Here is a 26,682-nt window from a genome sequence, read left to right as displayed (position 1 = left end):
AAATAAACTTTTTAAGCAGCCCGTCACTCAATTCGTATTTAGCCAAATTGTGTAGTTTCTTGAAGCTATAATGATTTGAAAAGGCTATCTTATAATCGTTCCTCCCACCTCAGAATAGGTACTTATTATTCCAACCTTATATCTTGTACCGACAGTTACTTTTGTGCTGTGATTTTAATCTTTCTAATCAGTATATTACCCCAACCATTTGTGTGAAGAGTTTTCAGTAACCTAATTAAATCATCTGGGAGCCAGAAGGCAGCAAACTTGCACTATACCACAAACATATTTTAACCTTATTTAATAGTGTTGAAAAATTGGTGTAACAGAGAAACAAACTGAATCTTATGGAGTTTCTTGCATTAATGAAATTGCTAACAATGCGCTCAAGAATGGGGTCAGAAGATGAAGTTACCACACTGACAAATTCTAAGTAAACCTGTGGATCATTAACATAATATTAACATAATATCATAATATCATTACCATAACATAACATATACCATAACATATAACATAACATAACATAACATAACATATAACATAACATACCATATTGCCAAACCATATTATTAACATAATATGGTTTGGCAATAAAATCCATCCGTCTGTGTTGGGAATTGAAATGGGTACTCTACTTGTGATGGCACCTGTAGTTTTGATAATGAAGTGCCAAAATCGACATGCATTTCACTCAGGAGAAGAATTTGTCAGCCAACACATCATTTATTTCCCTGGCATCTTCGCCATCCCTGGCAAAGTTCCTGCAAGTGAGTCTTAATTGAGTTCACAACCCTCTTATCTATATTAGGTTTTAAAACAAATTGCATCTGTATCTGCTTGTTCAATTTTCATTGTTCCTCTCCAGTGTTATCATCTCCGGAATGTTTTGTATAAAGTTTAGGACACAACAACCTCTCCTGCTCGCCTTGAGCTACTTTTGTCATGAATGGCTCAAACTATTCCATCATATGGACAATTGGGATCCCAGCGGTGATAGGTACCAAATTGTATATAAAAATATCAGAGATTGCCAAGATTGGGGGGGGACTAATACAATTCTTGTTTTTTATCAGACATTTCACCCCTTTTTTAAAGTTCCAATGTGAGGGTACCTGTACATTATAAGAAAATTCTATCCTTAACTAGAGGCATTCATTGAAGCTACTGGGAATTAATGTCAATCAATTCATTTACAAAGACAATTCATATGTCTCAATCACATAATCAATAGTAGAAGCACTCTTGTGATGAAATCCAAGGATACTTCCATTCCCCCATATGACCCTAATATTTTCGTAAAGGAAAGCAATGAAAAGCTGCCATGAGCATCAGCCTTTTTACTGAGAAGCCAAAATTTTGGATTCTCCTTGTTCCTTATCACATTTTAATCCTAGTGATGTATTACGCATTTTGTCCTTTAGCTCCTCAACAGTTATTCTATTTAATATTCTATATTTACATGAATTTCCTACAGTGGAACACTAAAGATGTGTTACTAGATTGTCATACTTAGACAGGGAGGGAAGTGTAAGCATTATTCAGTAGGAGAGATGTGGGAGCAAAGTTTACCATTAATACTATTTTAAATATTAAACCCTGCACATAGTCGTTATAGTTTGGTATGTCACAAAAATATATTTGGCATCTGCTAATGTTGCTCTTGATGGAGGCTCCCTAAATATCAGAGAGGTTAGGTCAATAACAGGATTTGGCAGAATCAATATATTGGGCTTAATAGTGACAACTGAAGAACTTGTGGGATCACATTGATTCCCTTCGATCTTAATTGATTAGCTTTTGCTAAAAGCATTTCCTAGAATATGGATGAAGAAAATATAGCTCCTATTACTATTGTATAGTAGAAGTTGTTATTAGATTGTAACTGCTGGTATAATTTAGTATCACATGAAGGCAGTAACTGAAAATAAGGTATAGCGTGCAATAAAACCATAAGAAACAAACTGTTCATTTGGATGTGAGAAAGGATGCTAACCACTGGAAATAGTTTGATAAGGTTTAACATCAAGACGGACACGGGTCAAAAGATCTGTATATCCTCATATTGGGCCAGTTTGCTGATTATGAAGAGAATAATATAGGCAAGATACAACTGAAATAGTAGGGTGCTTTTCTATGTTGGAACAAGAATTATCTGATAGAATGGCTGCGGACCTTGTGAATTTCCTCTGAGACTGTCGTAAGCGATTAGAATTCTACATGGAGTTGGAATTTGTCATTGACACAAAAATAGGAGAAGATCTAGCATCTGTCTCCTGATTGAGACAGCTAACATTATCTTTCCTCTTGGGGATGCAATATACACGGTATCTTAGTAACAATTAAAAAAATGGAGCTAAAGTACATGTCATTATAGGATCTGTTTAACATTCCAAATTTGATCTTTTCCCTTTATGTTCACAGTGCTGATGGATTTGTATTTGAGTTTCTCCATATAGCAAGCAAGGAAATATGTAGGCCTTTAACCAATTGCCAGTAGGATTTGAAATAGACAGGATTTTGGCAAGAGGGAAAGGACTGGGTGTTGTGGCCCTACCTTCCTCATAGAGGGCCACTTCAGGGTTTCTCCCAACACTGATTATTGTTCAACAAGAATAAAAATACAATTTGAATTCACTTCATAGAATTTTCCAACCAAGAAGTGCTGTTTGCCCAGTTCCTCTCTTCTGAAAGAAGTTTACCCACTAGGAAAAATCACATTCGTCCATCTTCAACTTAGTCATATCTTCAACTTAGTCATAGTTAAATCAAACAAAAACCTCTTTAAAGACATATCTTTTCTTGTGAAGTTGTGGAAATAAAGAAATAGGTTTTATTATACAGAAGAAATCCAGATCATTAATATAAGTGACCTTTTAGGTATGAACTCCAATAGTTGTCCTAATCACAATATTAGATCATATTGTCGCATCTGTAGGGTGCTTTCAAAGTACTCACAAAACCTCAAAGTACTATTTAGTAGGACAAGTAAATAGGTACTTTGTTTGTTATGCATGGGTGTAGGAATATTGGCTTGTAATGAAGTCGATGAGCAGTATGTTTGAGGTTGTGTGTGAGGATTGGAGGTGTTCTCCAATCATGTAATAGAGATCTTTTGACTACCTATTGGGTGAAGTGGAGAGATGTGCGATAGCTAGTTCAGCTTGCATATATTTATCATACTTAATTTAACAAGCACCCCATTTCCTGGTATCTGGATAAGAGCTATTCTCAAAATTGGGCTTGGTATTTATGGTGTGGTTTTGTAGCTTCAAAAGTAGTTTCAAGATTAGAGTCTGGAATTCCAGTCTTCTAAGAGTAGCCCAGTTGTGGCACGAAGAAACTTAATGCGAGTTGCAGCCCTGAGAATTGTACATGCCACCCAGCCCAAGCTAAGTTGTAGGTTATCTCTCCTGGAAGAGGTGTGGCACAGCAGCCAGAACAACTGACTTTGGAGCGCAGGGATCACTGTTTGATCCCCAGCGGCAGCTAAGCTAAGCATTATGTGACTCTGAAAATAACTCACTTCATCTCCATGATGGCTTCCAACACTTTGAGACTCTTAGGGGTGATTAGTTTGCAAGTTACAAATACCAGTTTATTGTTTATTTCCCCAAGCTGGCAAACGACTAGAACCCCGGAAGCTCACAACTAGGAGTAGTATTTTGGATTCACCTAAGCTTGGCTGAAATGAAACCAAGCAAGAGACTACTGCTATGTGAACCATCCAAGAAGCAACATGTTACAAATAGGTTATGCAAGATAAACTGGCATGCAACCCACTAAAAGCTGCCTCATCCCAATATGGAGCACTGAGTCTGCAACCCATACACTATATTGGGAAATGCTGCTTCCCACAACCAAGTATATAGAGTCCTTAGTATCCAACCAGGAGTGGAGGTGACCAATTAAAGGATTATGGTGTCCACCAATGAGCAGAGATTGTGCAGCCCAAGGAAAGCAGACACAACAGTCAAATACTCTATGGAGTCTACCAAGAAGTGGAGATGGTGTGGTCCATGGAAGTCTACAGACAGCATATATATGGGTTTATGAAGTCCACCCAGGATCGGAGATAATACAGCCCAAGGAAATCAACAGACCTTGAAGTATATGGGTCTACGGGGTTCTCCTAAAAACAGAGATGGTGTGGCCAAGGAAACTAAAAGACAACACAGTATCTGGTTATATGGGGTACATGCATATGTGCTCAGATAGAACAGCAGGTAGTTTTGAAAGGATTTAGATAGATTAGGAAGCCATGAGAGATACTGAGGCCTTTGGACGAGTAACTACATTGGGGAAAGATCTGCCATACTACCATGGCTGTGAGAAGAGTTAAACAATTTGGAAAGTGTTGAGAGGGGCCTGAGCACCAAGACAGAGAATGGGAGCAGCCCGATAAATGAAGAGCAGAAATGTGGCCCAGTGAGCAAACACTAAAACAGTCATGGCAAGTGCTTCAGTACCAAATAAATGGAGAAGTTACTGATTTACTGAGGTTTTTTTTTAAGGCATACTTTTTTTAAAGCAGATGGCCTTCCACAATACATGATAGTGATTGCTCTAGAATCTTTTTTTATGTTGGGCACTGTGAACTAAATTTACAAGGTTTTTCACATACTGCTGACAAAATGTTCCTAAGCCCGAAATCAAATTTTGGAGAACATTTTTATTTTATCATTTTTTTTATTTAATTGTCTTTCAAATCAGACATAATTTTGTCAAAATCCTTCTTATATGGATGTTGTGTTCACCTTTAAACAGTAAAACAGAAGTACGTATGTCTCCCTTTGTTAACTCTCCAAGAGTTTGTCTTTCTTGACCCTGCCTTCTGACTTTCGGTATCTATTTTATTCGTACTTCTTTAAAATTCTCAGCCACATCGTTATTGTTGTAAATTGCTCTTTTTTGTAGGTATACAAACCATTTAATCTAATCCTTTATTAACAGTCGATGTTTTGATCCACAGTCCATTCACCCTGAACATAAGAATCGCTGTCTAGCTATCTAAGGAGGGTTCTCACTATTATCATATGTGAAAGGGATTGTCAAATTCTCCCTACAGTACAACTACTGTTTCTTTTAATGGAACTGATATTCGTTTTCTGTCCAGCTTAAGTAGTTTTTTTTAACCCTTTTCAAAGTCCCAATAGTAGATGAGTTCCAATTGTTTGACTTGCTGTTTTCATATGAAGATGGTCTTTAGCATTCATTCTCTAGAACACTTTGTGAGGTTTTCCTAATTGATTAATATATATGAAAATCAAACATGGGGATCTTACATTATCCAAACATAACATTAACATTTCAAAATTGATTCTGGGTTTGGCTTTTACTGTAACGGTTTACTGCAACTGTACCTTAACGTTTTTTGTGTCCTGAAAAATGTATTTCTGTAGTTTTGGCGTATTCTGCATATTTCACAACATGTAGTAGATATAGCATTCTCTATTGGTTTACCTTACCAATCAGTGACCAGAAATGCTCCTGTCAAGTAGCTTCGAAAGGGCTGAGGGAAAAACATTACTATCCCGGAGGAATAACTTAGAAAGACAAATGTTCTTAAAACATGCTGTTTTAGAATAAAAGGAAAGTACTTGTTGTACATACTCTTACAGATCAGTGAAACAGTTCTTAGCGCACACCCACACAACTCTCCACGCTTGTCACCAGAAGGAGAGTGGACAATGTGTTAAAATGCAGGAAGCAAGAGTGATTAGGCCTCGTGATACCCTAAGGATACCATTAGTTATCCTGCAAATGTTTTAAAAGGTCTGGCACAGCTGCAATTAGCAACTCATAAAACCTTTCCGCTGTGGGTTCCCCTTTCTTCTGTATAAAATCCAACATTACTCTGCTCTGTTCTAAGACTGTGTCTTTCGCCAGGATGGTCTGCTGCTCATCTTTGCTGATCGTGTTTTCTTGTTTCAGATGGTCAACGAAAGGCTGCACCGCAGGTATTGCATTGATGATATCTGGCCGGTACTTCCTCAGAAACTGCAGCTCTGAAAAACAGCAGTACACTATTTTTAGTAATTCAATTTTTTATTAATATTTACTTGTAGTTCAGTCCTACCCTGGGTATCCTCATTTATAACCACTCTTGCTTATTATGTGCTATTAGTCACATAATGGTCCTGATTATGAGTGGCTCAGAGGGAAGGTCAGATTTATCACACGGGATAAAACCTGTCACCTAGATGTTTAGAATGTATTAAATGTGATTAATCACACCTATTTCGAAATTTTTGGTGAATAACGTGGAATTTGGGGCTAAGTGCAACACATCCGGAATGTCACTCTAAACAGCGGCGACGAGCTCAGGTCAGCGCGGTGTTTGGAAGTCGACAGATGATGGAATAGGTCAAATTAAATAAATAAAACCTATTCTGTCTATTGCCGACTCCCCCCTGCTCCGCCTTGCTCCACCACCCCATCGCGCTTACCTGCACCGGCTGCGACTGGCTCTAAATACCATGATCTTTTACTCTTTTAAATTTCGACAGGTTTGACCTACTGAAATCTAACTAAGTGTGAGGACTTTATCGCACCCTATATTTGCCAGGTGTGATAAATTCCATGCAACTAGGAAAACTCTGACCAACTCAGAATCAGGGCTTTGTTGTAGTGCTTGCATACCTTAGATAGACAACATTTTGAAATTTTACACCACTACAATGCATTTCTGTTCACCAAGGAAAATAAGCATCTGCAATGCCACCGGTCCCGCATTTGTCAAAGTTAGAGCTATTGGCGTTTTAAATGTTAATTTGTTTTGTTTGCAGTGGTATGACCATTTAGAAAAAGAGTTAGAGCTATTGGCATTGTAAATGTATATCTTTTTTAGTTATGTGTGGAGTGGATGTATGAGGTGTGCAGTGGAATTATTTGGATAGTAATTATGTGGAATTTTGTGTCTTGGAATTTTGCACTGTATGTTATGGAGAGTAATTATGTGGTATGGTATTTTCTGGTGTGGAGTGTTATGTAGTGGAGTTTAATTATGTTGCATGTTGTTGAATTTTGTGGTGTGATATTGAATTTTGAGGTGTGATATGGAATTATGTGGTGTGGATTGTATGTATGTGGTGTGTTATATATTTGTGTTATTGATTTCTATTATGTAGTTTCTTGTTGAATTATGTGGTGTGGAAAGGAAACGTGTTGAGTGTGGCGTGGAAATGTGTGACTGAGTGAAATTATGCTTAATGGAATTATGTGGTTTGGAATGTTTTAATGTGGATTGTTGCTATGTGGTATAGATTGGTTTTATGCGGGGTAATTTTGCTGGGTGGTTTTGAATTGGGTTCTGGTCAATTGTGTGGTGTGGAATTGTGTGGTGTGTGTCACAGTAAACATCAAGTTATGATAAAGGAAGGGTGAGTTTGAAGAAAGGAAACAGGGAAGAAGGGTGGAAGAGACTTGGAAGAGAGACTAAAAGAAGGTAGGAGGTTAGGGTGGGTTCGACGTAAGGAGGTAGGGTAGAAGTGATAGTAGAAGAGACAAAAAGGGAGGAAGGGAGAGAGGATGCTAAAGGAAGAAAGAGGTGGATGTAATGTAAGTAATGAAGGGAAGGGGAAGGGAAGGAAGGGAAGGGAATGGAAAGGAAGGGAAGGGGGTAAAGAAAAGTGAAAGGAGTAAAGGAAGGGAAGGTGAGAGGAATTAACCTACTGTAAAGAAGGAGTACTTGCTGGAAGGACATTATGTAGTAGAGCGTGGATGCAGAAAAGAAGAATGAAAGTGAAAAGAAGATTAGAGGTTTGAATCAAAGAAAGTCAAGAAGGGAGTGGAGGCAGAATGAGGCCAATAACGCTGTGATCATTGGCAAGATATTTGTGGTACATGCCTGTGGTAGAATGTGTTAGTCTTCTTCAGCTTCAAATGTTAACAAATTAATATGTATGGAATTAAATATCCTTCAGCACAGTTTGCTCTCTCTGTATAGTGAAAAGTAATGTTTGCTATTTAAAAAAAAAAAAACGTACAGTGAAATATTGCCCAGCTGTATAGATAATATTACAGCCTCAGATATTTGCACGGTATGGCAGTTACAGTTGTATGCAGGCATCAAATATATCCATAGTATGGAAGTTTCCTATACATGTCAATATACAAGCCTACCATATACGGCTAGTACTCAAGAATAAATAATAGTTTACATGATATACTTTCTTTTCCTGAGGTTTTTAACTGTTCTGTTGTAAATAACAGCTATTTCAAAATGTAATGGGATTCAGTCTACTAATTTCAGAAGAATGGAAGCAATAGGATGGAAGGCGGTGTAGGCCATACTAGGACTCTAACTTGCGGATTACAACAGCCACAACGCCACCACGGAAAGGCAGGCCGTTTTTGGTATTGGGGGCCCGTAGCGGGGCCCCAGGGAATCTGGGGGGTGCATATGGGGGTACCTATGGTACCCCCCTGCAGTTCCATGAACAACATGTCAGGCACCGCGCGATGCCTGCCATGTTGTGCTTGGAAGTGCACGGCATGTCTTCCTGGCATTATGGCGGGCGGTGCTGAGTGCACCGCCCACCACAATGTCAGGAATGCAGGATGCGTCTGCCACTGTGGCGGGCGCATCCTAATGGCCCCCACGGGACCCCCCCCCCTTATGGCGGGTGGTCCCGTTTCGCGATAGGATGGCGGGCGGACATAGTCAGCCCGCCATCCTAATGTGCCCCTTGGTCTTCAGAAACACACAGTCATGATTAAAATGCTCTGCAGTTGCTGAGTGTGCTAATAAGTGTTTATTATTCAAAGTAACTCTTTTTAACAACCTTGGAATTACAAAAGACTGCGGATAAAAACAAGTTTCTAAAGTAATGCCTTCAAGTTTGCATGCAGTTCCTTGATGTCAGGTCATACATCACTGTGCTAAATTAGGAGGATTGTGACATAATAGCAGCAAATAACATAAGGATATCTGTGTTAAAAGCAGTGGTGGATGGTAAATATATCAGGGAGGGGGGTTGTGGCAACACAGGCACACATACACCTCGCTTACATCCATGCATTCACACACTCAGTCACAACACTAAAACATTTATTAATTTATTTGAGAGTATTGTAATAGCACTAGCTAGGTGCACAAACATTAATACATTCACACATGAAACATAAAAAAATACATACAACTTACCTTAACTGCAGCACTCCGAAAGGGAAGGCTTAGAGGTCCCAGGGGGGTTGGGGCTGCTGCCTTCCTTCATTGCTGTTTGGAAGGCAGCAGTGCCAACCTCGTCACCAAGTGGGATGGGGGACAGTGAGACTGCTGACGCCACCCCACTCTGAATAGGAGCCACTGAGTGACACAATGCCCTGGGCACTTCAGGGCTTAAAACTGAAGCACCCAGGTCTGAGGCAATCAGTGGAGCTTCCCTTTATCACAAGGGGAGGGCCTTGAGGCACTTTTGCTAGACTGGGGATGTCATGCACACAGGCCTGTGAAATTCTACCTGGCAAAGTTCAGGTCAGAGTATCAAAACGGAGATAGGGTAATCCCCTTACAAAAGTCGGTTTTCAATAACGCGTTTAGTGCCTTTATTTTTATGTATCTTCTCAGTTATTAATATATATATCCAGTTTTAGCTTTTATTATACATTACTTATATTATACAAAAGGTAAGGTGTTCCTATAAGGTGAAGGCGCAGTGAGAGTGATCAATAGTTAAAAAAAGTGCATATGTGCTATGGATACAAATATGTACATGTGGCTGATAAGGATAATAGAGTGTTTAAAGTCAATACTCATCAAGAGAATATTGACATCCACCATCGAATTCTTAAAAACACAGTCCACATATGTTGATTCGTCGACGTTTTGACCCTTGGGCATAACTTATGTAAAGCAGGGTCATCACCAGAATGTAAAAAATATACAGGAAGTACACATCTGGTTGAAAAATGGGCGCAATCCTGTATGTCAAAATCATCCAAAAATAAGCTCCTTCTTCAAATGCATTTTGTACATTGTGCTTTAATAAGCAGCTTTCAATGAACCCAATTGAATAATGGGTGCAATGCTGGATTCTTTAGTCATCCAAATGTATGCTCTTATCTTTTAAAATATAAAATACAGGGCCTTCCTGATATGCACCTGTACTATAAGGCAGCACAACTACGAGTCCTTGTGGAATGGTCCCAGCAACTCTCAGAAAAACACTGGCTCCATATGGACAGGAGTGTCGCGGGTCGGTCCATATGGGATCTGGCTTGGAAGCCCAAGGGGGATAGGCCCAGGAATGCCTACATCAGTACCCCCACCAGCACGGTGCTGAAAGTATGGGACACAGTCTCGGGCGAAGATCGTTGGACGACGTTCCCGTCGCCCTTCACCCCAATTCATTTCAACCCGGCCTTCCCCCCAGCGCTGCAGGAAGGTCCCTTCCGATTGTGGCGCGAGGGAGGCTGTAGAGCACTTACTCATCTCTTCCACAGTACCGTCCCGCTTACCTTCGCTAACTGCATGAGAGACTATGGGGTTCCCCCGTCTGAAAGGTATCACCATCTCCAGCTCCTCCACTGGGATACCTCCACTGGGATGGGTGATGCGGCTACGAGACCGCCGTCCGCCTTTGAGGCCTTCCTCCTGCGCACTACCACCATGAAGGGAGCCATCTCCTTTCTTTACAAGTTGCTTCTCACTACGGCGGCATCGCCCCGCCCACGCTATATGGGGCACTGGGAGGAACTGCTCGGAAGAGACATCGCCGATGCAGAATGGGCGGGCCTCTGGCGGAACATCACGGCACACAACCGCTCTGTGGCGCTGCGAGAAGCTCATATCAAAACACTGATGGACTGGTACTTGTACCCATCCAAACTGCACCGCATCTTTCCATCCTCATCGGACCGCTGCTGGAGAGGCTGTGGTTTCCTGGGGGATTTCCCCCACATCTGGTGGGACTGCCCGATCATTCGCCCTTACTGGGAGGAGATTTTGTCCCACCTCAAGGACATACTTGGCTATCCAATATCTGACTCGCTAGAACATGTCCTACTTGGGCTTCGGGACCCGGGTCTCGAACATCAGACGAGAGCTGACATGCAGATTCTTTGGCTCTGCCTTGGAGCGGCTAAACTCACCCTTGCGGCAGCATGGAAGACATCGGCTGCTCCGGCTATCTCCCTCTGGCACGCGCGACTCTGGAGACTCCTGAGTGTGGAACGAGTGGCGGACATCTTTCTGGGCAAATTTAAGAACTTCATCTTCCACTGGGGCCCTCTAGTCCGATTCCTTTCACGTGGATTGCCTTCAGCAGTCTGCCCTTCCTCAGTGCGCGCGCTCCACCTCTTTCAACTTTAATCGTGAGGAAAGAATGTATGTATGTATGAATGGCTGTCATCACCACGGGGGGGTGGGACGGGAGGGGGGGTTCTTTGTTGGTTGGTCTAGATATGCGACACCCCTGGCACCTTTAGAAGGATTCAGCGATTTGTACACGAGATTGCTTGCTTCAGCTCCGGCTGCCCTCCGTGGCAGGAATTAAGACTTTGACTTTGGATTGTTTATGCTACACTGCCGTCAAGACTATTCCTCCTAAAGTGCTCTGCCCATATGTAGTCTGTATCGCAGAGGTGTCGCTCATTGTATTGTTTTTCTTCTTTTTTTTTTTTTCCCCACTTTGTATTCTGAAAACCGAAAAATAAAAATTTTACAAAAAAAAATATAAAATACATTGCTATTCAGTAAGCAGCTTCCATTGTTTCCTTCAGCCAGCTGGCATTATAGAACACCAGCCTCTGCCTTGGCGCGTATTCCTATGTAGATAACGTACCTGCAGCAGCCAAGGGCTAAACTTCCCCAGTGAGGACCACATTTTACAAACTTACTGTCCAGCCCAGGTCCGTGGGTTACTCGGTTGCCCCCTTGTCCCCTATTTACAAGGGTGTCGTAAACAGGAGGCAGTGCCGAAATTGAGTCCAGGGAAAACCTGGTCTTAACATGGCGAAACAAGGAAAAATGATACATTTCTCCTCATTTTTGCGTTTTCTTTGTGTGCTGTGTTGTGCAGCACACAGACAAACAGCTAATCACCATGAATGACTGTTCATGTGCAATAAGGCATCCCTTTCTGAGCATAAACAATCATTTAAAAAAATGATGATTTGTAACTTCCATGTGTGCTGCACAATGCAGCACACATAGAAGTTACAATTTGCCATTCTCGATTAATTATGTGCAGGAAGGGACACCTCGTATTGCAGAACCTCCAAGAATGGTGCACCTCCACACCTGGGAAAACAATACGGTTGAAAGAGTGATGAAAAAAAAAAGTATTGCTTCACTGGCAAAATCTGTAAAGTGGCACTAATGTGTTTGTGTGTTAATAAAAACAATCTGGCCACTTTGCCACCGTTCTGTAATGCTTTATTTAGTTATTTATTTTTCGTATTTTGAAACTGTTTTTTCTCTTTGGCCTGAGGCTGCACTCAGGAACAGACACATTTCAGAAAATGACGATATTTCCAACAAAGGTGTTTCTTTCTTTTTTGGATCTATTTCACAGGGGAACAAATGAAGCATAGTAGAGGAAACAGAGGGTAAGATGTGTGTATTTAAGCACGGTTTTCAGCAAGTGAGGAGCAGCAAGAGTCAGACAAAAAGAGAGGGAATAAGAGGAAGAGAGACTGCAGGCAACTGACAGCAGCAGAGTAGGAAAAGTGAACACTTCGACCACTAATCTTACCTTAAGAAACCTGCTGGGCAGCTAGGGATTCTCATGCACAACAGAAGCAGGCTGCAGGGTAGGCCAATCAGCCCTTACCTTGACACCCCTGACACCTCTTCTCTCGTGCTCCAGACCACAGCACTCCAAGTCTGCTGCACCAAGAGAGGCAAATGTAATGATTTAAAACTCTAAAAAGAATGATGACAGGCCTGCCCCTCGTAAGATCATTGGTCCATTTTCTCTGGGGTCAAGCCAGCAACATGAAGCAGGGCCGTCATAAGTAGCGCATTCACGCTATGAATGATTGACGGCCCTGATTATTACAGATCATCTGTGGGCACTGCAGAGCAGAACCCAAAATATTGCGGACACAAGGGCAAATGTCACCCAACTTTACACCACCCACCTGGATTGTTTTTCCCACACAAATGGGGAAAAATTTCACCAAACTTTACACAGGGTAGTTTATTCCCCACACAAATGGGAAAATATCGCCCATTTGTGCGGGAAACAGCTCAATCTGGCAACTTTGCACACCAACTTCACAAATGTTGAAGAAAGCTGCGCGAGCAGTAGCTCTGCCCTTTCCCTGGAGGAGGCACAAACTAAAACAATACTCCTTCCCTTACAACTTTGCAATGTAACTTGCTCTTTTAAATGGCATTTAACACTGTGATCCTACGCGCTCCAACAGTATTTCTCAGATCTGTGCATTTTTGGTTGGTTTTCTGAGCTCATAGCACTCAATACACGTCTCCCACATGAAAACCTTTATGAAAATGTGGAGAGTGGTCATAAAAAAAAAGCAGTGCGCACACTAATGTATAAAAGAATCAACCATGTTTGATGATTCAATGTAAGCAGCCCGCCCTTCCAAGATGAAGAAGTGATGGCCGCACACACCCAGACAACTGCCCTTTGTAAATGTGAAGGCTGCAAACAAAACAAGACTGATAGAGCGCGCGAGGTCACCCAACCAATAATTTCGCCGCTTCCGGCTTCGGGCCCATATATTTCAATTCACCATATATATATTGACCGGGTGACTTCACGGGCTGCTACCAATTTGTGTGAATTCCCTACTGTTATTACTCAGCGTACCCGACTTACCATCCACCGACACGGGTACCTATGACCACAATGGATCAGGGAGCTAGCTGTAAAAGGAAAGGCAGCAAAATACAACTCAAAATGACATTCAATACCTTTGTAAAATGACCACGGACAACTGGAAGTTTTAAAGTCTTTATCTAAAGTTCGTTTTCTGAAAGCATGAGATTTACAAGAATAAGGCAATCGATAATCAAGATAACGAAAAGTACATAACTATAGAGAAATAAAGTCAGGGTAATCATGGAAATGCTAATATGGGGTGCAACAGGAAACTCTTATGCATTTAGGGCAAAATGTCTTTGGACAGTTTAAGAAAGGCCGTTCTAGACCATATTAGAAAATGACAAACTGCAATGCAAAATATAATTTCTAACAGATAGGGTAACATGGGAACACGTTATGAAATTATGCAAATGACTTTACGATTTCAATAGTTGCGGCAAAAGCACGGAAAAGTCAACATATGCAAAGGTGTGTCTTTATTAAAGCAAAAGACAGAAAAAATAGAAAGGTGCAAGTTCAAAGAATTTAGAGCAATATTTACCTAGACTGGTGTGAAAACCAAACCCTGGCCACGGGTCAGTTAAGGACAGGAAACCCTCAAGGAAGGATACCCCTCAATGGACAGCAGGTGCAGAATGAACACCCAGGACAGGACAGGAAACCCTCAAGACAGTACCAGCACCCGCAGTTCGGAAGCAACGCCTGCGCTCCACCCTCTCTGCAGCTATCGATCAAGACCCTGATTGGGTCAACGAACTCCCAGCAAAGTGCTTCGCCAGCACTTTAAGGTTCAGTAGAACCTTAGTCTATGGTCAATTTCGGACAGAGTACTCCGCAGTGCTCTGTATCTTCAGTCACCTATTGAGTGCGATGGGTCAGTGACAGGTCAGCTAAACCAGACAAGTCGGACAATTTCCCTATGTGAACCCAGGGTAGATATACAGTTAGGGGACGGTGTACCACCCCCCAATGTTGCAAAGTGTCAGAATCCCTCACTTTGGATTGGTCCTAAGATGGGATTTGGGTAACACACCATTCAGAACAGACTATTTGGAGGTCTTATTTACATCTCTGGGCACCGCCTAGCAAGATTGGGGTTCCCATGAGAAAATCGCGCAGAATACATGGAAAGAATACATTTTAGCAACATAATGGAACAATATCGTGATGCTGCGGGGCGAAGGTACAGCTTCCCAGGGTGGCTTCTGGTATCAACCTTCTTTGGCAGCAATTCAATGCCATGATGGCTCCTGGCGAGTCTGCGCACAAGTACCCTCCAAGATGGTCTCCCCAGCCCAGCACCCCTCCGAGTCGAGGATACATGAAAAGTAAGCGAAAACAAATTAATACATAGAAATAACGATATGAAAACACATCATTGGGTTTGTACTTTCAACTTATCACTAAAATTTATACTTATGCAGTCTAAATGTTAGCTACATATACACGGGCACAAGAGCAATGGCACGAGCAGTACCACGTTATTGCCAAAGCTATGTATTACGCATGCGCAACTATTTCCCTCCAAACCTACAAACACGTCAGGACACGTGAGTGTGACTGACGCATGCGCAGGAGCTATTTCAAAGCAGCGGCCATTTTATTGACTCAAATTAATCGTATTAGAAATACACATAGGCAAGCTTCATTGATTTCGTTTCAAACATGAAATAAACGTTAGTAAGACGTACAAATTTTTACCTGGTTATACATGGACGAGGTTCATGACAAAAGCAAGTCGCAAATGCGAAGCTTTGCTTCATCAATCCCCTCTTTGATGATATTTACTATCATCACAAAATAAATGGAACCAGATGCCAACTTCTCACACCTTATACAGCTCTATCCCTTCCAGCAAGCTATTCATCTTTTCTCTCTCATTTTTGGTAGGGTGAGAATTCTTCACCCTTTTGTATATCTGATTATTCATTTCCTCTAATTCAAGTTCATCCACACTTCGTTTCACTCCTCTCGCATTCACTTGATGTTTTCCGGTGTGCTTGCGACATTTGCAACAGACAAATATGAAGAATAGGATAAGACCTATAATTCCAATTGGCATCAGTACCTTAAACAATAAGCTTTTACCTAAGCTAGCAAACCAATGACCTACATTTGAGAGACCATCTACCAGTCTCTTCCAGGCACTGTCAACCTCGAGTGGTTTGAGTTCCCTTTCCAAATTAGTAATGTTTTTCACATATCTTTTGAGCTGCACACTTTTGTCCGGAATATAAGTGCAACAATGTTGCGCCTTCAACATCCGGCAGACTCCGCCCTCTTTTGCTAATAAGGTATCAAGAGCAAGTCTGTTCTGCAAAACCATTGATCTGATCGCAACCATTTCGGTATTGACCAGCAGAAATCCATGAGCTGTGTCAGTAGACAACACATCCACAATAGTGGACAATTTGCAAATTCTGTGAGTGTTCAGAACCACTCCCACTCCAGGTATCAGTGCACTGAAAATACTACCCATTATTTCACCTATGCTTTCTCTTTTACTACGCACTAAGCCATTAGTATTTTCACTGCTTCCAGTAACTTTGTTCACATGGTATATTTTCGGGAAGACAATGACAAAGTAGCAGCTTCCATACCAGTGATCCGGCAATTTGAAATAAGCCTTGTCCCCACATATATAATAAATTCCAGGAAACACAGGCTCTGACCCATTTTTGAAACCCCAACCTCCAATTACCTTGTAATTATGTTCGCATTCACTGGAACCAATGAAAATGTTATTATAATAGCTAGTCTTCTCGCGGTGAAGACATAGCTTGCCTTTCTTTTCAAAATCCAGCAACAGAGCAGGACCCGCTCCACCATTAGAGGTGCATTCCATGTTCTCAGCCCATTTTGGCCTTTTCTGTGTTTCGTCATCTGCCTTTCTTTTTCTTTTTATTCTCCTTTTCTCTGCCATGTTCAGGAACATCTTTTCCTGCTCACGCAAAGAACAGGTCAAGTTATCTCTGTGTGCGTCACCTAGGTCTATATTACCTATAGTCAGAAAGTATTCGCCCATATAGCGAGTAACGTCACTTTTGGTATGTACAGGATTCAAGTTCCCACGTATAGGAAGTTCAGAAAAGATCACGTCACTGTTTGAGTAATAGTACTGTAACGGTCCTCTTTTGTAAAATAAACTAGCTAAAATGCTACAGGAAATTCCATAGGTCAAGGGCAGGTGATGGTATGTCACGCCTTCAGCTACAGAGGTAGGTAGCTTCATGCAGACATAGCAATCTTCAATTTCCATAGTCTCTACATAGTGTATTAACAGGTTTGCGAAAACGTTTAAATGCGTTCTATTCTTTACTCCATGATAATGTAGTCCTCCCTCATCTGATGCTTCTAAGTCTCGATTTGTTTGTCTAAGTGCTCTTTCATGTCTTGCTACACTCTGTGTTGTCGGCTCCTCACTGTCAGTATTTACAATTTCAGTAGGGACAATATTAGTATTTTTGCTCACCGCAAAAGGAATGAAAACTGTTAGTCCTATCCAGAGTAATATCAGTATAACTATACTACATACACATACCTTGCAGCATGTTTTGCAACGACTGCAACTAGGTCTACCATTCACGTTTGAATCAGACATTTTGGCTCAGAAGAAGTTCTCTCGACCCCTCTTTGTGTCTTTACACCAGTAGCTTACTTTGTGCAAATTCACTGTGGCTCGTCTTCTTCTTCGGCAGAGTACTCAGCGACTGGTTCTCCGTCGCTCTCGTCAGTTATATCAAGATCTTCAAATTCTTCTAACACGAGCGTCCATTCAGGAGACTTGTACTTTTTGTTTTGTCTTTTTATTCGATCCCTCCTTCTCTTGGAAGTATCTTCTGGTTGTTCTGCTATGCGAGCACTTCTTCTTTCTTCTGCACGTTTTTCTTCTACTGTTTTTATTCTCAGTCTCAATTTCTTTATGTATCCAGGCTCAATGTGCTTTCTTTTCTTAAGTCTTTTAGTTGGTACCGAGACCTCGTTCTCTCCTCTTGTCCTTTTATTTTCATTAGTTTGTGGCAATTCTGCTTCTTCTATTTCCCTTCCTGTCTCACTAGTTCCAGGACTTGCATCTATTTCTTCTGCCTGGTTACTAATCTGGCCTTGTTCAGGAGAATTTTGTTTTTGCTTTTCAAATGTCTCTGTTTCTGTTTCCTGAACACGTTCTCCTAATCCTATCTGATCCTGTTCAAGCACTTCGATCTCTTGATTTTCTTCTGCTCGAACTATTACACTGTGTCTAGTCTGTCCCTTCTCGACATCAGGAGTCAGTGGAGGAGTATCAATCACTTGTTCTGTCCCTGTCTGACCTTCTCCTTCCTCAGTTTTGATGTGAATCTCAAGATCCTGAGGTTCTTCGCCTGTGCCTTGCTTTTCCTCTCTAGTCCACTCTCTACCTTCCCAAAGTCGTTCGCTTGTTCTGATGGGGTCTTCGGTGAGATCAATCAATGGTATCCACTCCTCTGGCCATATGCTCGGCAGCTCGTCTTCAGCTACTTCTGGCTCAGCTTCCTGGACCCCTTCAGCAGGCTGGACTCTTGGCAGTTTGTCATCAACTACTCTTGGGCCAACGTCTGCTGATTCTGCAGCTCGACTGGTACTGGGCTGTACGTCGTCAGCTACTTCTGGTCTGGCTCCTGCAGAGTCCTCTGCTGGACGCCCTTCTTCTTCAGGCTCTCCGTCTGGTAATACCTTCTGGGTGTGGCTGGCGTGTATCCAATGTGGAACCCCTGCACACTTTACTGCTGTGGTTGTTACCAGGATCACCTGACGCTTCTCTCCCCACCTTGGCTCCAGGCAGCTCTTCCGAGTATGCTTCTTTATCTTGACCCAGTCTCCCGGGACCAGTTTGTGGAGAGGGGTCGTTGGATTGAGGATGGCGTCTTCTCCGATCTGGCGAGAGATAGAACGCACTTGGTCACCTAATCTCTTGCAGTATTCAAGCACCAAATCATCAGTAATACTCAACTGTTTGCTTCCTGGTACCCATGCTTGTCTCATCACTCTTCCCATCAAGATTTCATGGGGACTTAGGCCTGTCTTGCGGTCAGGAACACTTCGGAGTCCCATCAGGACCAGGGGCAGGGCCTTCACCCAAGTCATGCCAGATGCATCACACAGTTTTGCTAATCTGTTTTTGATAGTTCCGTTTACTTGTTCCACTATTCCAGAAGCCTCTGGACGGTACGCACAGTGAAGCTTTTGTGTGATTCCAAAGGCCTTACAGAGTTCGTCGATCACCTCATTCTGAAAATGTCGGCCTCTATCTGATTCAATAGTGACTGGGACCCCGAACCTAGGTATCAGTTCTTTAAGTAAACACTTAGCTACTGTCATTGCGTCATTTTGGGGAGTAGCGAAAGCTTCCACCCACTTTGAAAATAGGCAGACCATGACAAGGACATATCGCTTCCCTTCACAACGTGGCATGGTGATGAAATCAACTGGTATTCTCACAAAGGGACCCCCTGACCTCCCAATTTTCCCCAGTTCCACCGAAGTTCCTTTGCCAGCGTTCATCCTTTGACATGGCAGGCACCTCTGGCAGAGGGACTCTGCTACTTTCCTGAACTTTTTACTGTATCAAGTCTGTTGGAACACTAGAATCATGGCGTCCCTACCAATGTGTGATCCTTCATGTATCAATCTCGCCATTGTGCTAAGTACGTGTCTAGGTAACACAGGCATACCAGTTGGGCCCAAGATGACACCATCCACACGTCTTGGTCTACACCCATCTTCCTTCCACTTCTCTCTCTCTTGCCAAGGTGCCGCCTGCTGCCACTCTTTCACTTCATCCCATGTAGGCACTTCTTCGAACACTTGAAGTTGGCAGCTGGTTCCTGGCCCCCCTCGTTTTGGATTTATGATATATCGATCTCTGGCACACCACTGGGCCACTCGATCAGCAAAATCATTTCCCAGTGATACAGTGTCCATGTCCTTCTTATGAGCGACACACTTTACCACTGCCAGTTCCTTTGGTAACTGGATTGCCTCTAAAAGGTCTTGAACCACTTTCCCATTTCGAATAGGGGTACCTGATGAAGTCAGGAACTCCCTCTGCAGCCACAACTGGCCAAAGTCATGCACAACCCCATAACAGTACTGACTGTCAGTATACACTGTTATGCGTAGGTTTTTCCCAATTTTGCAAGCTTTTATCATAGCTATCAATTCGGCTACTTGTGCAGACTTTACGTCAAATAGATAACCTGCTTCTTCAATTTTTGTTAAGGAGACTACCGCATAGGCGGCACTCAGGCCTCCTTGCTCATGTCTTAGACATGAACCATCCACAAATAATTCCTTGTCATGCTCAGGCAATGGTGTTTCTTTAATGTCTGGGCGTGGTTTGGTATTGAATTCGGTTAAATCAATGCAATCATGCTCATCATCCACCCCACCTTCCATATCCATTGGGTCGGGGTGCAGAGTGGCGGGGTTCAGAATACTGCACCTAACAATGTTTACATTTGCAGCACCCACAAGAATCCTTTCGTATTTAGTCAGCCGACTAGGGGTGAGGTACTGAGTTTTCGTTCGGGTCAGTAAAATTACCACTCCATGTGGAACATACACAGTTACAGGATGTCCCATGACAATGGACTCACTCTGCTCTAAACTTGCGCAGGTAGCAGCTTCTGCTTTCAGACATCCTGGTAATCCAGCAGCCACTGGATCCAGGGTGGCAGAGAAATATGCCACAGGCCTTCTGGTCGTGCCATGTTCTTGTGTCAGGACTGACAGCGCGCAATTATCGCGAGTGTCACAGAATAGGGCAACTTCCTTGGAATAGTCTGGCATTCCCAACGCAGGGGCTGTACACAGACAATCCCGCAATTTTGTGAAGGCTGTTAAGCTTTCATCATCCCATTCTACAATATCTGGTGTTCCTCTCTTGGTCATTTTTATCAAAGGCCTAGCTAGAACTGCAAATCCCAGAATCCATTGCCTGCAGTATCCTATCACTCCCAGGAACATTCTGATCTCTTTCTGAGTACGGGGTAACTGCATCTTTTGAATTATTCTCACCCTTTCTGATGTTACTTTCCTGACACCTTTCTCTATCTGGTGCCCCAGATATTTCACTGATTTTGCACAGAACTGTAATTTGTCAGGGGCCACTTTATGTCCCTTCTCACTCAGGTGATTCAGTAGGGCAATGGTGTCAATCACACAATCCCTATGACTTTTAGACGCCACCAAGAGGTCGTCAATGTATTGCACTAGGACAGAATTTCCAGGTAAGACCAAAGTTTCCAAGCATTTTTTCAAGATCTGATTAAAGATAGAGGGGCTCTCTGTGTACCCTTGGGGGACCCTGTTCCAGACATACACGTGACCATTAAAGGCAAATGAGAAAAGAAATTTGCTATCTGGATGCAAGGGAATGGAAAAGAATGCATGACATAGGTCTATCACAGTGAACCACTCAGCATCCCAGGGAATCTGATATAGAATCACTGCTGGGTTCGGGACAATAGGGCAGCAGGGAACCACTATCTTGTTTACCTTTCTTAGGTCCTGCACTACTCTGTACTTGCCACTAGGCTTCTTGATGCCCATAATCGGTGAGTTACATGGGCTACTCAATACTTCCTGTATGATGTTTCCTTCTAGCAATTTCTGTATTTCCAGGGTAACACCTGCTCTCACTTCTGCATTCATTCTGTAGGGTTTAGTATTGGGGTATACTGCATTGTCCTTGATTGCTATCTGTATGGGGTCCACGTTTTTCATTAACCCTACATCCTTCCCAGTAAAGTCCCATACTTCTGGCTTCACTGCTTCTTGGAGTTCCTTGGGCAAATCCTGCATAGTCATTCGTTTAATCTCTGAGTCAGGTCTGATTAACATTAATTTATAGATGCCATCTTCATCTGGGGTCTGAATTTCAACACCCTTTGGTGTGCAAAAGATGGTACAGTTCATTTTGCACAGCAAATCACGTCCCAGTAAGTTCACTGGACTGGTGTCACAAACGACAAATCTATGCATTTCCTTAAAGTTTCCAATTGAGATCTCCATGGGTTTGGTAACAGGAGTACTAATCAATTGATTAGATACACCCACTACTTGGATGGCTTCTCCCGAGAGGGGTAGGTTTGGAACGTCCACTGTTCTCACAGTAGAACGGGTAGCACCAGTGTCCAACAGAAAAGTGACATCATTTCCGTCAACCTTTCCTTCAATGTATGGTCCGGACTGGTCTACTGGCAAGGAGGCGCCAAGTACGCACTCCTCGTCCTCCCCTCTCAGGCCCCGTCAGTACTGATCATCACAAAGGAAGGTATCGTTTAACAAATACTGCGAAGTTGCTGCATTTCTGTTCTCATTGCTTTCCCAGACTTCTATCTCATCACCCTCTGTGACTTTTCCCCTATGTGCTTGCTTTGGAGCTCGGGGCACCTGAATCGTTTTTACCTGTGGTTGAGTCTTTCTTGGTCTTTCTTTCTGCGTCTGTGGAGTTAAATCAGGTGTTTTGGGGTTATCGTCAGGCAAATAAGGACACTCGTTTCGCCAGTGTCCAATTTCTCCGCACTGGTGACAGGGAAATTTCTTCATAGCCTCTTCTCTGCTCATTTTGGGCCGGGGCTTACCTCCTCCCCCACCCCCAGGACCTTGGTTCTGAGTGTTTTTGGCCATATTACTCAACTGTTTTTCCTGCTGTTCTGCGAGCTTCACTTGAGCCCACATAACCTTCTCTTTGAGGGCCTTTTTCTTTTCTGCCATCTCGTCCTCGCAGTACTTCGCGTACCGCAGGACCTCGTCTACCTTTTTGGTATGCCAACAGATTTTATTATCCTTTATCCACTGACAAATTTCGGGTCTTACACCGTTTACAAACCTGTAAATGAAATGCGTCATATCCTTCATCTCGATGTTATCTATACCACTGTATGTTTTAAACACCTGCAACAGCCTTTCATAATAGGAGTGCACTGTCTCGTCTCTTTCCTGCGTTGTTCTATCTATCCTGGTCCAATCTGTTTCCTTTGCGGGCACCTTATTTTTCAAATGCTGAATTACTTGTTCGTATTTTTTCATCACTTCAATCGACGGCTCCCCTGTGTTAGAGTCCCTCGGGTACTCCTCACTAGGCCAGGCTATGGCTATTTTACATTCGGTCCATAGATCTACCGGGACCACAATATCGAAAAATCCATCCAGGTCTTTCCACAGGCATTTCTGCACCTTTACGAACCTTTCCACCTGCCGATACCAGTCAACTGGCTTTTCGCGCAATTTCGGGAAATCGTTAGTAAAGGACACAATATCCTGTCTGGACCATGGAACGTGCACATACCTCCCACCTGGTACTTCACGCATGGGGCATAACTGTTCAGGCTTGTCTACTTCTCTCAAAGCGAACTCAGGGGTCGTTTGTCTGGATCGAGCCTCATCTTTCTTTCGTGCCCACCTGCTTTTCCATTTTTCCACGTCTCCCCATTTTTGCAAAATTGCTAGCAGCTCTTTAATCTGCAACTTTTTCCCTGACACATTCAAGTTCTCTATATCTTTGTCTGAGAATTCAGCTCTGTAAGGTTTTTGCAAGGGCTTGGATCTTGAAATATCTACCCCCATACTAGCTGCAGTGCCTGTCAACCTTTCGTGGAGCACTCTGGTACTTCTGGTAAGGCTTTTACACATAAACAGCAACTCTTCTTCAGAGTAGGTATTTAATCTGTCTAATCCCACATTTCCTGCCATTAATTCCTCTATTTCTACCCTCAGTTTGTAGAGGTCTAAAGGTTTCGTTTGCGGAGCCTGTTTTTCTAATTCACGACTCCAATTTTCAATTTCTTCCGGAGTTACCAGAGAGACACTCCTAGTACCTGACGTTGATTCTAATTTAATTTCTTTCGTATTAAAAGGATTATGCCTCTTCTGCACTCCCTTCCTGGTCTGTTTGTTTGGCAGGTCCAAGAACACAACTTCGGACTCACACTCACTGGACTGATCGTCTATCAGTAGGGGCTCCTGCCTTGGTGGGGCCATGATTGGGTTAATAACTGGAGGGTTTGGGCTTCCCTGATTATTCCCATACAACGGAACCACTGGTCCAATTGTTACCGGAATAGTCAAAGCCTCAGGACTGGTATTAAACTGGGAGATTTTCTGAATTATTTCTGTTCTCTGTCTAGCTAGGGCCTCTTGCTCCCTCTCATCTAGTACTCTTCCTAATGTCCGGTCAGGTATCATCTGTGGGGTCAGGTGAGGGGTAAAACTCGGGGCAGTAGGATGCGTTTCACTTGGTCCTCCACCGTAATTTGGTTTTGGGAACAAAGTTCCTGTGCCAAATGACCTGCGCTCTTCCCCATAGGGAGGCTGTAAAAAGGGCATTCCTGAACTTAATGGTTTCTCTTCGTTTTCATAAAGAGGTCCGGGGAAAAAGGCTCTTTCACGGGAATATTTTTCCTCCGGGCTCACGGGCACTCTAGGATATATATCTCGTACCTCCGCGGGTCCGGGATTCTCAAAATAGGGCAGTACCTGACCACCTCCCCCCCTACTCAGGGATCTGTCCTCCTCCTTAATAGATGGACGCTGGGGATTTTCTCCTGTACTGGAAGGTCGGGCTCCCTCATTATAAGGGGGCGGACTTCTCGTAAAAATGTCATCTAATAATTCATCGTCTGACTCCCCCAGGGCCCCCCAATGCTTACTCTTTTCTGTCCTTTTCTCTCCTGCAGAAGGGGTACATGCTGGCATCATGGGAAACAGACCCTCAACAATCATGCTCTGTCTCCACTGTTTCATCCTTTTATCCCTGGTCTCTTGTTTCAGCCTTGGGTACCACTTGGTCAGACCTTTGTCGATTCGGGGTTTCTCCCTTTCGAAAGCCTCAATCTCCCATTCCTCTAATGCCTCATACTGCGTTAGTCTCGGTCTGGGATGCAATTCATTCATTCGGGTTCTCAAATTAAATAAAATCCTACCATTGAAAGTACCGTCTAACGGAAAAGCCAATATTCCGTCATCTTTTGTGTACTTTACCCAATTTTCCAACCACACACAGGTATTGTACCCTCGATCAAACATCATGAAAGAGGCGGGAGTATTGGGTGGTGGGACAATAACGCCCTCTCTGGATTTAATCGGTTTGTCCGTTTTGAAGTAATTCTTTACCCTATTTACAAGGGACATTTTTCTCTTAGTTCCGTACATAATATCGTATCTATTGGCTTTCCACTGATCCCTTTCAAACCCTTGGCTTCTTGGATCGGGTCTAGTCTCTGGACAATACGAATGCCACATAAGATTTCTACGCTTAACTTTGTTTACAAAGTTACCTCCAATCAGAACGCGTCTTGCAATTCCGCGCGACCAATGGGGTGCACGCGTTCAAAATAGTTTTGACCAATGGGTGCGCGGCCCCTTCGTGAGACAGTTCTCACTCTTCGGCGCTCACCCCTCCTTCACAATTCCAGCCCCGCTACCCGCCCGCTGTTTCTACCAATCCCAGCGCGGCACGGAGTGACGTCAGAGACGCTTCGCGGCTGACTCCCTCCCTTCACAAGGTAACGGAAACTTTCTTTCTTTCTAAAGTGCTAGTGCTTGGTTATTTTTACAACGAATACACATTCGCCACAGTGCTCAAGTGTCTAGACAGAGAAAGAGTTATTTTACTGCAAGTAAACTACTTCCATTTACTTTTCACACGCTGCGGGTAAATCTCTTCCGCTTACCCTTCACTCTAGCATCGGTGAACCTGTTATTTCCCTAAACTCATCCACTTCTCCGGGATATATCTGAGTCTAAGGTTTCCCAGCGGACCCCTCTGCTTTCACCCAAGCTCCGATGAACCTGCTACTCTTCCGATGTGACCCTTACTAGGTTACGCCACTATGGGAATTTTGCCAATGAACCTCGTTACTGACATTTATTCATACACGTATTCAGAAAAAACCCTAGTTAGTGCTTCCCGGTTGTACCTAACCTGCACCTAACTTTCCTTAAGCCTGCGACCTCAAGGCAAATGGATTCTATTCACCACTTTGCCATTCAATTCCCCGGGGAGTTCGGACAACACTGAACGAGACGGTTTACAAATGCATGGATTAATACATATAACAAAATAAGAACAAGAATAACAATGATAAAACAATTCATAAATTTCAAAGCAGCGTATTCTCAAGAGAATGATCAGGTCCCTCGGAACGGCCACTCTTATAGCAGCATCAATATACTAGCAGCTACCGACTTGACTAGACTAACTAGTCCTACCTAACCTTTAACTAGTCCCTAACCATACCTCTGCTACCAGAAAAACTGATAGAGCGCGCGAGGTCACCCAACCAATATTTTCGCCGCTTCCGGCTTCGGGCCCATATATTTCAATTCACCATATATATATTGACCGGGTGACTTCACGGGCTGCTACCAATTTGTGTGAATTCCCTACTGTTATTACTCAGCGTACCCGACTTACCATCCACCGACACGGGTACCTATGACCACAATGGATCAGGGAGCTAGCTGTAAAAGGAAAGGCAGCAAAATACAACTCAAAATGACATTCAATACCTTTGTAAAATGACCACGGACAACTGGAAGTTTTAAAGTCTTTATCTAAAGTTCGTTTTCTGAAAGCATGAGATTTACAAGAATAAGGCAATCGATAATCAAGATAACGAAAAGTACATAACTATAGAGAAATAAAGTCAGGGTAATCATGGAAATGCTAATATGGGGTGCAACAGGAAACTCTTATGCATTTAGGGCAAAATTTCTTTGGACAGTTTAAGAAAGGTCGTTCTAGACCATATTAGAAAATGACAAACTGCAATGCAAAATATAATTTCTAACAGATAGGGTAACATGGGAACACGTTATGAAATTATGCAAATGACTTTACGATTTCAATAGTTGCGGCAAAAGC

The 26,682-nt window shown here is 42.8% G+C and overlaps 1 protein-coding gene across 3 annotated transcripts in view; it reads right to left on the bottom strand.

The window, feature by feature from the left end:
- Window positions 1–2,810: 2,810 nt before the first annotated feature.
- The window catches only part of LOC144823461 (receptor-interacting serine/threonine-protein kinase 3-like), a 1,695,550-nt gene continuing 1,671,678 nt past the window's right edge, over window positions 2,811–26,682 (bottom strand). The window contains exon 10 of one of the 3 annotated variants that reach the window (XM_078681991.1): window positions 2,811–6,008. In XM_078681991.1, the coding sequence (XP_078538117.1) occupies window positions 5,749–6,008 (260 nt within the window). In that variant the 3' untranslated portion in view covers window positions 2,811–5,748. The remainder of the gene's footprint in view (window positions 6,009–26,682) is intronic. The other 2 variants (XM_078681992.1, XM_078681993.1) reach the window with 2 other exon arrangements.

This window comes from Lissotriton helveticus, chromosome 3_1 (assembly GCF_964261635.1).
Source record: "Lissotriton helveticus chromosome 3_1, aLisHel1.1, whole genome shotgun sequence".
NCBI classification, from domain to species: Eukaryota; Metazoa; Chordata; class Amphibia; order Caudata; family Salamandridae; genus Lissotriton; species Lissotriton helveticus.
The sequence above is the reverse complement of the archived record's forward strand: the minus strand, read 5'-3'. Positions and strand labels throughout refer to the sequence as shown.